Below are 12,517 nucleotides of genomic sequence, written 5' to 3' on the forward strand. Positions count from 1 at the left end.
CTCACCAGACGTACCAGGAACGAACAAACAAAAATAACTTAACTTGCACAATAAAATGCAACCCAAAAACCGCCGCCGCCGCACCGGCTGCCTCACCTGCCGTGCCCGCCGCGTCAAATGCGACGAACGCCGCCCCAGCTGCCTCCGCTGCGAATCCGCGAACGTGGAATGCCACGGCTACGAGGCCCGACGGCGAATTGAGATTCCCCACCGCAGACGCTGGGCCCCTGCTTCACCCTCTGACTCGGCCAGGATAGATGAGATTACCACCCCCGCAGCGTCGTCAACCAGTACCAGTACCAGTACCAGCACCAGCAGCCAGGCCAACAGCGCCACCACCACCATCAACGCATCACTAAAAACCTTCCCCACCATCCGCCCTGACGGCCTCCCCCTCATCGGCCTCCCCACGAACCCTACTCCCACCCAGCGGCCGCACACCCGCGCCCGCGACCTCCTCGCCTACCACCAGTACATCTTCCGGACGGTGTTTGTGCTGTTCCAGGCACGAGACGCCGGGTGGTTCTGGCGGGATTGGGTGTGTGAGATCGCGTGGGAGGTCGAGGGATTGTTGGATGTTGTTGTTGCGATTGGCGGGGTGCATCGGGCGACTTTGTTGATGGGTGCGGCGGAAGTGTGGGAGGGAGTGGATGGTGGGGAGGGGAAAGGGGCTGCTGGGAACGATCGGGTTAGAGGGTTGGATGTCAGGGTGATTGCTGTTCAGCGGTATGTGGGTGCTTTGCAGGTGGTGGGGGAGTGGGTCTCTGGTGAGGTTCTGGTGGCGGGCTTGGTGGGGTTGGGATGGTTTGAGGTATGATTTTCCCTGCTCTTTTGTGTACGTGTGTGTGTTGAGGATATTGATATGTGGATTCTAGTGCCTTGCTAGCAACTTGACGGCGGTGGTGAGGTATGTGTTGCTGGGGAGGTATTACTTCAACAATGGTTTTTTGAGAGGGGGTCCGGGAGAGGCTCAGGATGGCAGGAATGGAAGAGTCAAGGATGCACTGCAGACTGCTCTGTCGGATCTGGAGTTTGTGGTACGCATCAATCTGCCCATTTTTGGGGCGTTGGGGATGGGGGGTGGTTTGGGGCTCCGGATAGACGGTGTGGGAGGGAGTGGTTCGTCTTCAACTGATATGCTGCAAGAATTGCTGGATCTTGTGTCTGATCAGGATGGGGAGGTCCGGGAGCTCATCTGGAATCCAATTGCACTCCATCTGCGCCCCTGGTTGACAACGACGGTGGGACGAGTGCTGCGAAGACTAGAGGATTGGAGAGACTTTCATCAGACTGCCCTCTCGAAGCTCAACGATGACACACAAGCTGCTCCTCAGAGATTCACCAGACGCACGATTGACTCCCTGGATATCCCCCCGCGCCCACTCTCCACAGTCCAGGAAGACGAGTACCTGTATTTGGCGCTGTATACCTTCTACCAAGCAAGGCTCCACTGGGCACTGGCCCTGCGCAATAACACAAACAGAACCCAGAGCGAGCTGACTGCCTATCGCTACCTATACCAGCATATGCGCCTATTAGCTGCGGTCCTCGTCAACCGCTCCTCGATCAAAATCATGAGCCTGATGTGCGAGAGCTTGCGGGTGGGCTTCGCGCCCATGCTTCATCTCCTCGGATCGTTGTGTCCCTGCCGCAGCTGGGTGCGTTGGATCATCACCGCGTTGAAAGATCTCGGATGCCACGGACTATTTGACGGACCCGCCTTCGCGACCAGCTTAGAAGTATGGTTGACAATGCAGACACACGAAGATCAAGGGCGTGAATGGCTCCCAGCCCCTCGGAGTCGGGTCATTGAGGTGCTGGTGCCCTGCCATGCCGGCCGTGGTCGGGTCGCGTGGTATGCCCGTCCTCGCACGGGTTCAGGGCATACTCCCTGCGCTGTGGCACGGTGGTCAGCGCCTACGACGACTAATGAGCCAGAGATCGAGTTCCTTGATACAATTCAAACGTTCGACTGGGAATGGGTGCTAGAGCAGCAGGTTGTGAAGGATTGGATAGATTGGGCCGGTGATGGTGGGTTCGATCCTGAGGTGGTCTTGAGAGACCATATTGAAGGGGGGCGTTTGATGCAACGTGATCAGGCGGTATGAAGACATGATTTCCTGGATTCGATACCGATTATACGCCAGCACAATAAGCATGATGTGATATCGACACCACCTTGTCGCGATGGCTGCGAAATTGTGCTCCACTCTGCCGCTGAGATGCTTGCTGATCTCAAGACACTCGACAGATGCCTATGGTTCTCACTCTGGATTCTCACTACAAAAAGCTTGAACCGGTATACTATACGATTCCCCACAATGCCTGCTATATCTGCGATTATGCTATGTGCTAGAGCACTTCGTACGACTCTCGTGCTAGATTAACTGCGGTTTTTCATTGAGTATGCGCTATTCTATTGCGGTAATTGTCTAGGTGATGCCAAACCATTAGAAACAAATGTTCTGTCACCTAAAACCATGCAATTTTGCTGCCAGGCCAAACGCCTCCAATCCAAGCAGCCTCTCCGCATACATGACAAACCGCGGAAACCTGCTCTCCATATCCCCGAATCCCAATCGTATAGACCACAGATATACCACAACCAGGAACGGATCCACGACGGTGAAGGCATCCCCTACCGCATAACCCGTCTCCTCCCCTCTTCCGCGCAGCTTTTCCTCGATCAACGCATACACCTCCTGGATCACTTTTCGTCCTTTAGCCTGAATAGCCGGGTAGGCCGCGACATCATCAGTGAACCGCTCTGTACGCCAGATCTGTGCCGTGGCCTGGTTGTGCGCCACTGTGGAGAGGTAGTTCAACCACTCGTAGACGCGAATCGTCTCGAGCGAGGTGGTGCCCAGCAGCTTTTGATCGGGCACAAGCGAGGCGATTGCCGTCAGGACTGCGGCCATCTCGGTGACTATCTCGTCGTTGACGACCACAACTGGAACGCGCCGTTTGGGGTTGATTTTGAGGAATTCTGGGCTCATGGCGCCAACTTTGGCGAGGATGAGGTTGGTTGGTATGCTGGCATGGATGAGGGCGACGTGAGGGACGTAAGAGCATGCGCCAGGGGAATAGAAGAGGGTGACTTTGGGGAGTTGGTGGGACATGATGGTGTTTTCTGGATGTGTACAGTACTAAGTACGCTGTAATTGGAAAACTGGATTGGGGCGGGAGATGTCGGTAGTTGTTGGCGGGTTATGATTGAGATCCATATCAAGCTTCTTCCTGCTGGAGGGATTATGCCAGTTTCATCCACAATCTTCTTTCTTATCGTCATGTCTTCTGCATCAAGGGCGTGGTTTTGACATTGGCATTTCTAAGCAGACCTGTTCGTTAAGCGAGTTAAGCGACCGAACCGAGGAAGGCGAGCCTGTATTGCTTGCTTCATCAACGTCAACAAGACATGCTTATCAAACCTCACTGGATTGATGCCAGATTAATAATAGCAAACAGGAAGTCTATATTAACACATCATGTCTTTCACCCCAGTCGAATTGTACCTGGTTTCGATTGCTCCCGGCAATTGTGAAACCACTATACTACTACGCCATACATCCACAGTCCTTAAGCATGGCACTTTCGATATCAGGAGATAATTCAGGCAACAGTCCCTTTCACATCCAGCCGCTCAGCCTGCTCCATGAGATTTCCATGCTCATAACCCTAATATGCACCCAAGTCCTGGTGATGGCCTGTCTGGCGCAAGCCATTTTTGCAGGCGGCGTGATCACTCAGGACTTTGCGACTAGCTGTTCGCAGGGAAACTGGGGCCCTGCTGCTTACGGGCTCACGTCAGGTAAGTTGTGCCTCATATAACCGTGAAGTGTGGTTGTCTGAATCAACCTGTATACCAGGTGCGTTTATGCTTCCTGCTGGTCGCATTGGGGATATCTACGGCCACCGACAGTGCTACATCGGGGCGTGGACCGGGCTCTCCATTGCTTCTCTGCTGGCTGGAATCAGCGTCTACTCTCACTCATTCATCTTCTATGCCATCACTCGGGGTCTTCAAGGCATGGCGACAGCCATGTTACTTCCCTGCGCGCTTGCAATCCTAGGCTCTGTGTACAGGGAGGGTCCGCGGAAGAACCTCGTCTTCTCACTCTTCGCTGCCGGCTCGCCCACTGGGTTCACTTTAGGTGGTATCTTTTCTGGTCTGTTGGTTGAACTGGCCTGGTGGCCTTGGATCTTCTGGATTACTGCTATGATCAGCGCAGGGCTGTCTGTCATCGCCTATGGGACTGTCCCTTCAGCAGCACATGCAGCGTCCGACGCTGACCCTCAGCCTGATGTCACAGGCCCAACGTTCGACTGGACTGGCACTCTGGTAGGGGTATCAGGCCTCCTGCTCTTCAATGTTGCATGGAATCAAGCCCCATCCGTGGGCTGGAATTCCGCCACGTGCATCACTCTTGCGACTCTAGGCTTTGTCCTCATTCTGCTATTCCCATTCATCGAGCGTCGCGCCCAGCAGCCGCTCATCCCCATCTCTCGTCTGTCGACAGAGAGCGGCTTCGTTCTGATCGTCATCGCTCTCTCATGGTCCAGCTTCGGCATCCTCACTTTCTACCTCACCCGCTTCCTCACGGACATACGGCACGCCACTCCTCTCAACGCCGCAGCCCAATTCATCCCCGTGCCCATCGCGGGGTGCATAGCATCTTATCTGAATAGCTTCCTCCTCCACCGCGGCGCCAGCCCCGTCAACGTTCTCGCCTTCTCCTGTATCTGGTTCACTGTGGGTGCCGCTCTACTGGCCACCTTACCAATCCACCAAAGTTTCTGGGTGCAGGTGTTCTGGATCCAGGTCCTAGCCCCCTTGGGAATCGATCTGAGCTTCCCTTCGGCAACACTCCTCATCAGTGAGCTTGTCCCTCGCAACCAGCTGGGTGTCGCCGCTTCGCTGATTGCAACAACCGTCTACTATTCGCAATCCATCGGATTGGGGATTGCGGGGACGGTGGAGGCGTACGTCGCGGATGATGAGCTCCTCCAGGGATATCGCGGCGCGGCGTATACTGGGATTGGACTAAGTGGGATGGGGTTGGTGGTTGCGTTGGGGGCTGTTCTCCGCGCTTGCGCTTTGGGGAAGAGCAGAGAGTCTAAGGAGATGGTTGTGTGATGCTCAAAAACTAGAGTTTCGAGTAACGTGAGATTACTCCCTACAGATATCCTCTTCAAGAGGACTGACGTAGTCCTTTGATTTGACGTAATACAGCGATTTGTATAGGCCCTGGTCGAGGGATACTTGGTCGAGTGGCCGATCATTCACTTTGTTCCTGGAGAGGACAAGATTATCTTCCTTCCAAGGGACTGAAGGGTTATGTTATATTGTCATCCATCCCAGTTGACGGTGTCTACGAAGATATTGACAATCGTTCTCTCTCCTTGAAAAATCATATCGGGACAAAGGGTCCGATATAGATCGGAAGATCATTGTGGACAGGGCGTGTTGATCTTTGTGCTGCAGTGCCGCATGGCCCCCTATCCTTACATGAGCGGGATTGTTGCGTACAGTAGGCACACACACCCATGTAATTCCTCCACGGTGGATCGCAAGCAGTTGTGCGGACGAATGTATGCAGGGAACTGGGTAGATTCAAAGTCGAGAACAGCCTTTGGCTTTGGCTCAGCGATCCATTGCGGGTCGCAGACTGAGTGATGGATGATGGATCAGTCTCCACGCGATAAGGGCTGGAACTTTAAACCAGCCTGCCCCGTCGGTCCCTTTCCTTTTCTTTTTGACAAGACTTAGCGAAAGAAACAAACTCCGGGACTATTGTCTGCAGCGCCAACCTTCCCTCGAATTGATTCTTGGGAGCCGGCGTAAGGATTCTGGCTGCTCTTCGCCACCCATTCTTCGGGGACTCTAGCTTAAGGTACCTGCAGCTTTCCCTTTTCTTGTGGCTCTAGAGAAAGCCACGGAATGTGGTCTGGAAATTTCGATCGAGCTGGTCACAAAGTCATTCAAGACATCTTCATGCCACGCTTTGCGGCGAATGGTTTCCTTCCCAATCTTGGACATAGGACACCACTATTGCCGGAGCTATTCCATAAATCGGCCAATTATTGGCGAAATGTGATCTATCACTCTTCCTTTCGGAGCGAACGCGCAACTCGAACGCGTCGATCGCGGAACGAGGAGAAAAGTATTCGAGTATTTTCTCTCCCCCACCGACCCCAATATGACAGATGATCGCGCGATCCTAGGATGTGATCTATCGGGCACTCTGGATGCAATCACATACGTGGTTTGGTTATGCGGTGAACGATGGAAAGGTCGTCGGATTGTGAGGTGATTCCCCAGTATCTTTCGGCTTGTTGGAGGAGAAGCTCAATGCAAGGGGGGGGGGCATTATGTTCTTGAAAGGGAGCGAAACGAGGGGAACTCATTGTCGCCGTCCAGATGCTTAGCCCTGGGATGGACTTTGTATGGAGGAAGTAAAGGGGAAAAAAAGCAACAACGAAGTAGTAACAATGATGATGGCGATAGAGGGGAGAGTCGAACACCAAAATAAACCAAAGCCTCCCTCCCTCCCTTCCTTTTTCCGCTTCTCTTCCCACCTCCACCTCCCATCACTTCTACCACCACCACCATCTCCAGCAAACAACAACTCACCACCTTTCCTCAACCCTCCTGAAACTTCGTTTCCACACCAAAACTCCCCATGCGAGGGATAATGGGTCCTGGCCACGCTAGAGGCCACCCTCTCCCCAGTTCCTCCTTGAAACTACCCAAGTATGCGGCCGTGCCGTTTACTGCTGGAAGGAAGGACGAATCCACCGAGTTTGACCTGCATATGTATGCATGGAGCATGTATGCACGCTCCAGAACCTTCATCCTCCAGTTCATTGAAAATGACGCCTCACCCACACCGTCCCTGACGCTTGGATTTACTCTTTCAAACCTTGTCTGCCCGACACGAAACAGTCGTCATTCCTCGACGCTATCTGTCTCTGTTTTGATTCTTAACTCCTCACGCCGTCTCTCCTGTACTACCACCCCTCCCTCCCTCTGCGGCTCAACATGGCTGTAGAGTATGCTCCCTACACAACTTCCACGGTGCATAGGTGAGTGGGATTACTTCAGTCCGCTACTGCAGCTCGCTGATTGTCCGTCTCTGATTGGTCAGCAGCGTTATCGATCAGCAACTGTCACCGACGGATGCAAAGCAGCAATACGAGAACGAGATTATCCTCAGCAATTCAACCCACGGCGCCCCTAGCAGACTATTTCAGACTAAGACACGGATACTCAGAGCGTCTGATGTCTTGTTATCGTTAGCTGGCAGATCCACAAGCGGTGCGTTGATCCATTGTGCTACATACAATGCCTGACGGGTGGTCTGGATCGCAACAGTAACTAACCTAACCATGAACCCAGCAGGAGCGACGGAGGACGTGCCAAGCGGGGTGGAGAACTTTCAAGAAGTCCTGCGTCTGTTCCCACCCTTTCGAGACGATGATGGCCCCACGTTCGGTGCTGTGGACATCAAATGTCCTGATTGTGATGCGACGTTTTCCTCGCCGTACGACTGAGTACCCCTGCCTGAGTGCCAGATGGAAGCGATTTGACTGTTAGACAGTGACGAACTCCAACAGCACTATTTGACGAAATACTGTCCCGGGACAACAGTCGCAGTATACGTGATGACACGAGATCGGTATTGGCTCCGCGTCCTATCTTTCTGCATGCCGGTATACTAATTGGGCTTTGCGTTGCAGATTGATCACCAAAGGCTATCGCATGGAGAAACGCTTGATTCCAGTTAACTGCCGGCCCATTCGCTTTTTCTGTGATAACTGTGACAAGGTATTCACATTTGGAGAGGAGGACGAGAAGCCGGATCGCCAACCCAGTAGGTCTCTCCCACCTTTGTCGGTTCGGGGCGACTGCTGACAAGGCATTCAAGATGCGCCTGTGTACGTCAACTGCAAACATTGCGGGGAGAAGTGCAATGTTTCGTAAGTCTCGTCTTCGCAGTTTCCGTCATGTGGGTTACTTATGGTAGTACCAGATATCAACCTATCTTGAACGATCCTCGCGATGACATCAGCCCACGCGACATCCAGAGAGAGCTGGGGAATGTCTGCCACAGCAGAAGTCCGAGTATTGCTCAAAGGCCATCGATGGGCGCCAAGTTTCCGAATCCGCCCGCGACGAACATGGACCAGCAGTCTTTTACCAGAAAAGCGAGGAAGTTACGAGACTCATGGTCGTTTCGAAGTCTGTTGACCTCCACCTTCGTATCGCTGGACTATTATGCTGATTGGGTTCAGAAATGTCACAGAGTGATGAGGATGAATTGATTGCCATCAGTTTTGCTGGTCTATATGACTTAGAACGAGGTAAGGGTTGGCGATTACCATCGATTGACCTAGTACTAACGAAGCAGTCCACGCGCCGAACGGTATATACCATCATATAGAAAACGATAATGAACCTCAACTAAACCAATCAACGATAAGTTTTGATGCCAATGGTACACTCACATGTTTTAAGTCTCTGGTCGGACTGCTCTCTAATTACGTGATCAGGGCTGAATGACGCTTCGTTGAACGAAGCCCAGAAGATAATGTGTGAAGATGAAGACCGGCATCCCGCCAATGAAGATGAAGCGATGGATGACGAGGATGATCAAAAGGAGCAGCCTGCATCATCACGAAGACAATCCTTCCTGCAAAAGTTATTTGGTCGGAAAGTACCAAAAGGTTCGTACGCACGACTTGCAGCTGAGTATCAGTACTTATATTTGATAGGGATATCGAGGGCGCGCTCCGCAAGCAACCGAGGCAAGAAGCTTATCAGGAGAGCAAATACAATTCGATTTTCCTTTGTTACTAAATATACCCGGAGTGAAAGTCGAGCAACGGGACGCACAAGTGACCGAGACTCAATAGATGCACGAACCCAGGATACTTCAGAGCAGAAACACGAGTCAGCTGCTGACACAGAGTATATTGCTTTGCTGCGCAACTGTCAAAATGTCTTCGTCCATACTCAGTATATCAATGGTGGAGCTGTTGTGCATGACGCTTCTGGGCGCCAACGGATCATCAAAATAGACGAGGTTGCCCAGGTCTTCTTGCATATCAAGGAGGAACTATCTTCCGCGAACTCTTGGTCTCGTATGCTAAACACAAGGATGCGAGCCGAGAGCGCCCTAAAGCAAGGCAACGGTCGAGCAGCGGTGGTCGAATATCACGATGCTTTGAAGCTTCTCGAGGATAATCCATCGCTGGACACTGATAAACAATTGCGAGCAGCCATGTTGCATGCCTTAGGACAGGCATATCATGGGCTAGATATGACTGGCGAGTCTGAGGCCTGCTATCTGGAGGCTTTGGGTCTTTACAAGCGCACGTACGGACGTGACCATCCCAAGAACTTCGCGCTTTTACATGATCTGGGAGCTCTGTGCGAGAAAGACGGGTATGCTACGGAAGCCTCCGCTCTTTACGAGCGGTCATTCGCAGGTCGGCTGAAGACGCTCGGGCACAACGCCCCGGACACACTGAGCAGCATGCAGGATCTTGCCTCGCTGAAAGTTCTGTTGGGTGATCTCGAGTCGGCTCTACTACTGCTGGAAAAGGCGGTTCCGGCGCTCGATACTGTTTTCGGCCTTCAGAACGCAACCACTCTCAACGCGATGAACCAATTGTCGCACTTGTATCAGAAGCTTGGCCTGAACAAGGAATCTCGGACAATCTGCGGGCGAACCATCCCTCACTGTAAGTCGTTCTTTGGCATTGTCAGTCCTATCACCAGGGAGGCAGTGGTTCGCTATCTTCAAAGCTCCGACAACTTCGACTTCCCTCCAGAGATCAGGGAGATCCTTGATCACTATCAACGCTCGCGCGATCCCGATGCACTGAGAGTCGTTCACCGTCTGGGGCGGTCATACATGGACGCCGGGCTGAACCGGGATGCCGCAAATTTATTCGAGGCTTTGGTCGAAGACTTCCTTGCGGCGAAAGGACCAGAAGCTCCAGAAACGTTTGATGCTCTCAGCGCGCTGTGTGTTTCCTGGGAACACCTTGACTCCGTTGATAAAGCCATTCTGGCATATAAGCAGCTCGTGCACATGGCTAGCAGAACACCCGAAGACCATCACTCTCGGAAGCGCATAACATATGCCGAGAAGCGGATTTCGGAGCTCAACCGACGACGCGAGATTCTTGCGGCGGAACGAAAGGAATGGTGTCTACATGAACCAGCAGCGTGCGAAAACTGCGGCGATTCCACGACTGTACTATGCAATAGTGAGTGTCTTTTTATAGGGTTGGCAGCAGTAGAAAGCTAACATTTTATCATAGCATGCAAGATCTTCCGCTTCTGCAGCGACCCGTGCCACAAAGCCGGCGCCGACACCCACCTCCCCTTCTGCATCCCCTCCGTCTCACTTCGCGAGTCCAAATCCCTCGCCGTGAAGCCCAAATGTCCCGTCTCAACACGCGATCAAGCTCTCGCAAAGATCCGTAGTCTCGACAGCACAAAGCCCGTCAACATAACTGCAAGCTACACCTTTTACCTAGACCCGCGCAACTTCACCACCTTTCGCATGAAACTCAACGCCAAAGCCAACACCATTATCCTCTTCTCCTTAGACTCAGATATTCGCTACACCATCATGGACGCCGTCTCTGCTTCAGCCCACCAGCATCCCGGCAATACCGCCCCCTTGACTAGCAAGGCTACCGGAGGCGTCAACTGGATCTCGCCCGAGCGCCAAGAATCCATCATTTATATTCCACCTTCGACATCTGACGTAGGTCAACCCGATCTCAGGCAACCGAAAGAAGCGCGCTACGTCCTCATTACCCCAGGCAAGGAGATGCTCCGCTCCGTCATTGACAAGCGCATCCGAGTGCGCGGCGGTTCTGGCGAGAAGGAGCGGTTCCAAGCGTTGAATCTACCCAGCCACGAGCTGATCGAATATGCCCAGGGTCTTTTGCTGACGGGATACTTGGGCGAGGCATTCATGTATGTTCTCGAGTGGGTTTAGGGAACCCTATTCCCTGTTTGATTCTTCTGGGCGGTTTATTGTTTCATCGTATTGAAGGTTGATTTCGAGCCTGGGAGACAGTCGTTGAAAATGGTCTCTTTCTTTAATTTGTGTTATATACATACCTATATACCTGGGCTACTTTCCTTATGTTGGGCCTATGCTTTCGATTGCGATTTTGACTTGGGTGTGGAGTTTGGTTGTATGATATTGCATTGGATACACCTTTTGTCTATGGTCAGTGTTCTTTTGTTGAGATATTATGTGTTTCAACGAAGATCATGATACTATATGTATTAGCAAAGAAGACATTGAGTCGGCTGGCACATAAGATGATTGGAATATGAAGGATGAAACCATCAAAAGCTGCTCCAGCCCCCTCTAATCCTAACCCACTATTCTAAACATTCCCACTCGGTGTAAAAGGCAACCTAACAACCTATGATCTCTGATCCGGCGCAACCAATTCGAACATTCATGTTTTGTCTACTTACTTACGGGACTTGGCAGTCGTGTGCTGTACAATTGTTGCTTCTTTATCAGATGTGTGTTTCGCATCTCCAGAGGATAACTTCGATGGGATATTTGCCACTCGTTCTTGCCATCCACAAAGTCCCTGTCCCCAATCCGAACGATCAAACGTTAGTATCTTTTGATAAAAAGGATAGTGATAGATATAGAGTGTATGATTGTTGGATCTAGAATCACGTGACATTGATTGACATCAAAATGAATTCCTACGTTGACTGTAGTGGCTCAGTGGGAACTGACTAACTATTTAACACATCATCGTCCCCTCCATCGAAATATTTTCGACCTTCCTTACGAAGTCACATACAAAAACAAAATTTGGCATCGATTCTTGCTTTCCATCTCTACAAAAATCTACACAGAACTATTGGGTTCTCTCATTGATTGAGCTCCTGCTACCAAGTGGTTTTTGTTACTATTGCTTTGCTTCGTAACGGAGTTAGTTAGTATCAGCGATGCGAGATGTGGTGAGTGAGCTTTTGTCTACTAGATGGAATCAGCTGGTTTTCTGTTTCTGGTTGCGAATGGTATCTCAAGCTCTGTGGTTCGCTGCCGGGGGGGGATTTAGGGAGGGCTTTGTGTGGAAGCTTAGACAACGGATACTGTGTCTATATCATGTTATTACGAATCCTTGTTGACCTTTTTAAGTATTTATCTGGACTCGATTACGGAACGACAACTGACAAAACCCACAGGTAAGAAGCCTTTTGTTTCATTCATTCAAATATCAAATCTGACTGAAAACGGTAGGCGAGTCAACCAGGACCCGCGTGAGAGAGGAATCACCCCGGAACCGGGGTAGAGTAAATGTTTAAACAAATAAGTAGATCACACGAATTGAAGTGGAATGGACCTGCTGATGCATAGTCAAAGGGGCGAGGAAGAAGAGAGGAAAGACCCGTTCGCCTCGCAAATGCAATCAAGATGCTGGGACTGGACTCAGAAACAAAATGCTTGAACGAACACTT

At 51.6% G+C, this 12,517-nt stretch overlaps 4 protein-coding genes across 4 annotated transcripts; 3 read left to right on the top strand and 1 right to left on the bottom strand.

The window, feature by feature from the left end:
* Positions 1-55: 55 nt before the first annotated feature.
* Positions 56-2,378, top strand: BP01DRAFT_389444 (Zn(II)2Cys6 transcription factor domain-containing protein; the record flags this gene model as incomplete). The annotated part of the gene is made up of 2 exons (XM_025577923.1): positions 56-811; positions 876-2,378. The coding sequence occupies 2 exons, from the start codon at positions 56-58 to the stop codon at positions 2,106-2,108; spliced, it is 1,989 nt and encodes a 662-aa protein (XP_025434137.1). The 3' UTR covers positions 2,109-2,378.
* A 90-nt stretch (positions 2,379-2,468) lies between these two features.
* BP01DRAFT_380072 (glutathione S-transferase family protein) lies at positions 2,469-3,119 on the bottom strand (the record flags this gene model as incomplete). The annotated part of the gene is made up of 1 exon (XM_025577203.1): positions 2,469-3,119. The coding sequence occupies one exon, from the start codon at positions 3,117-3,119 to the stop codon at positions 2,469-2,471; it is 651 nt and encodes a 216-aa protein (XP_025434138.1).
* A 463-nt stretch (positions 3,120-3,582) lies between these two features.
* BP01DRAFT_407704 (putative transporter) lies at positions 3,583-5,134 on the top strand (the record flags this gene model as incomplete). Its single annotated transcript, XM_025578804.1, has 2 exons — positions 3,583-3,808; positions 3,867-5,134. The coding sequence occupies 2 exons, from the start codon at positions 3,583-3,585 to the stop codon at positions 5,132-5,134; spliced, it is 1,494 nt and encodes a 497-aa protein (XP_025434139.1).
* Positions 5,135-7,039: 1,905 nt separating this feature from the next.
* On the top strand, positions 7,040-11,018 carry BP01DRAFT_413884 (uncharacterized protein; the record flags this gene model as incomplete). Its single annotated transcript, XM_025579023.1, has 12 exons — positions 7,040-7,083; positions 7,149-7,315; positions 7,373-7,541; positions 7,599-7,676; positions 7,738-7,871; positions 7,926-7,977; positions 8,031-8,239; positions 8,293-8,361; positions 8,409-8,507; positions 8,551-8,724; positions 8,773-10,275; positions 10,330-11,018. 12 exons carry the CDS (start codon positions 7,040-7,042, stop codon positions 11,016-11,018), a joined length of 3,387 nt encoding a protein of 1,128 aa, XP_025434140.1.
* Positions 11,019-12,517: the final 1,499 nt, after the last annotated feature.

This window comes from Aspergillus saccharolyticus (assembly GCF_003184585.1).
Source record: "Aspergillus saccharolyticus JOP 1030-1 unplaced genomic scaffold BP01scaffold_5, whole genome shotgun sequence".
Classification (NCBI taxonomy): Eukaryota; Fungi; Ascomycota; class Eurotiomycetes; order Eurotiales; family Aspergillaceae; genus Aspergillus; species Aspergillus saccharolyticus.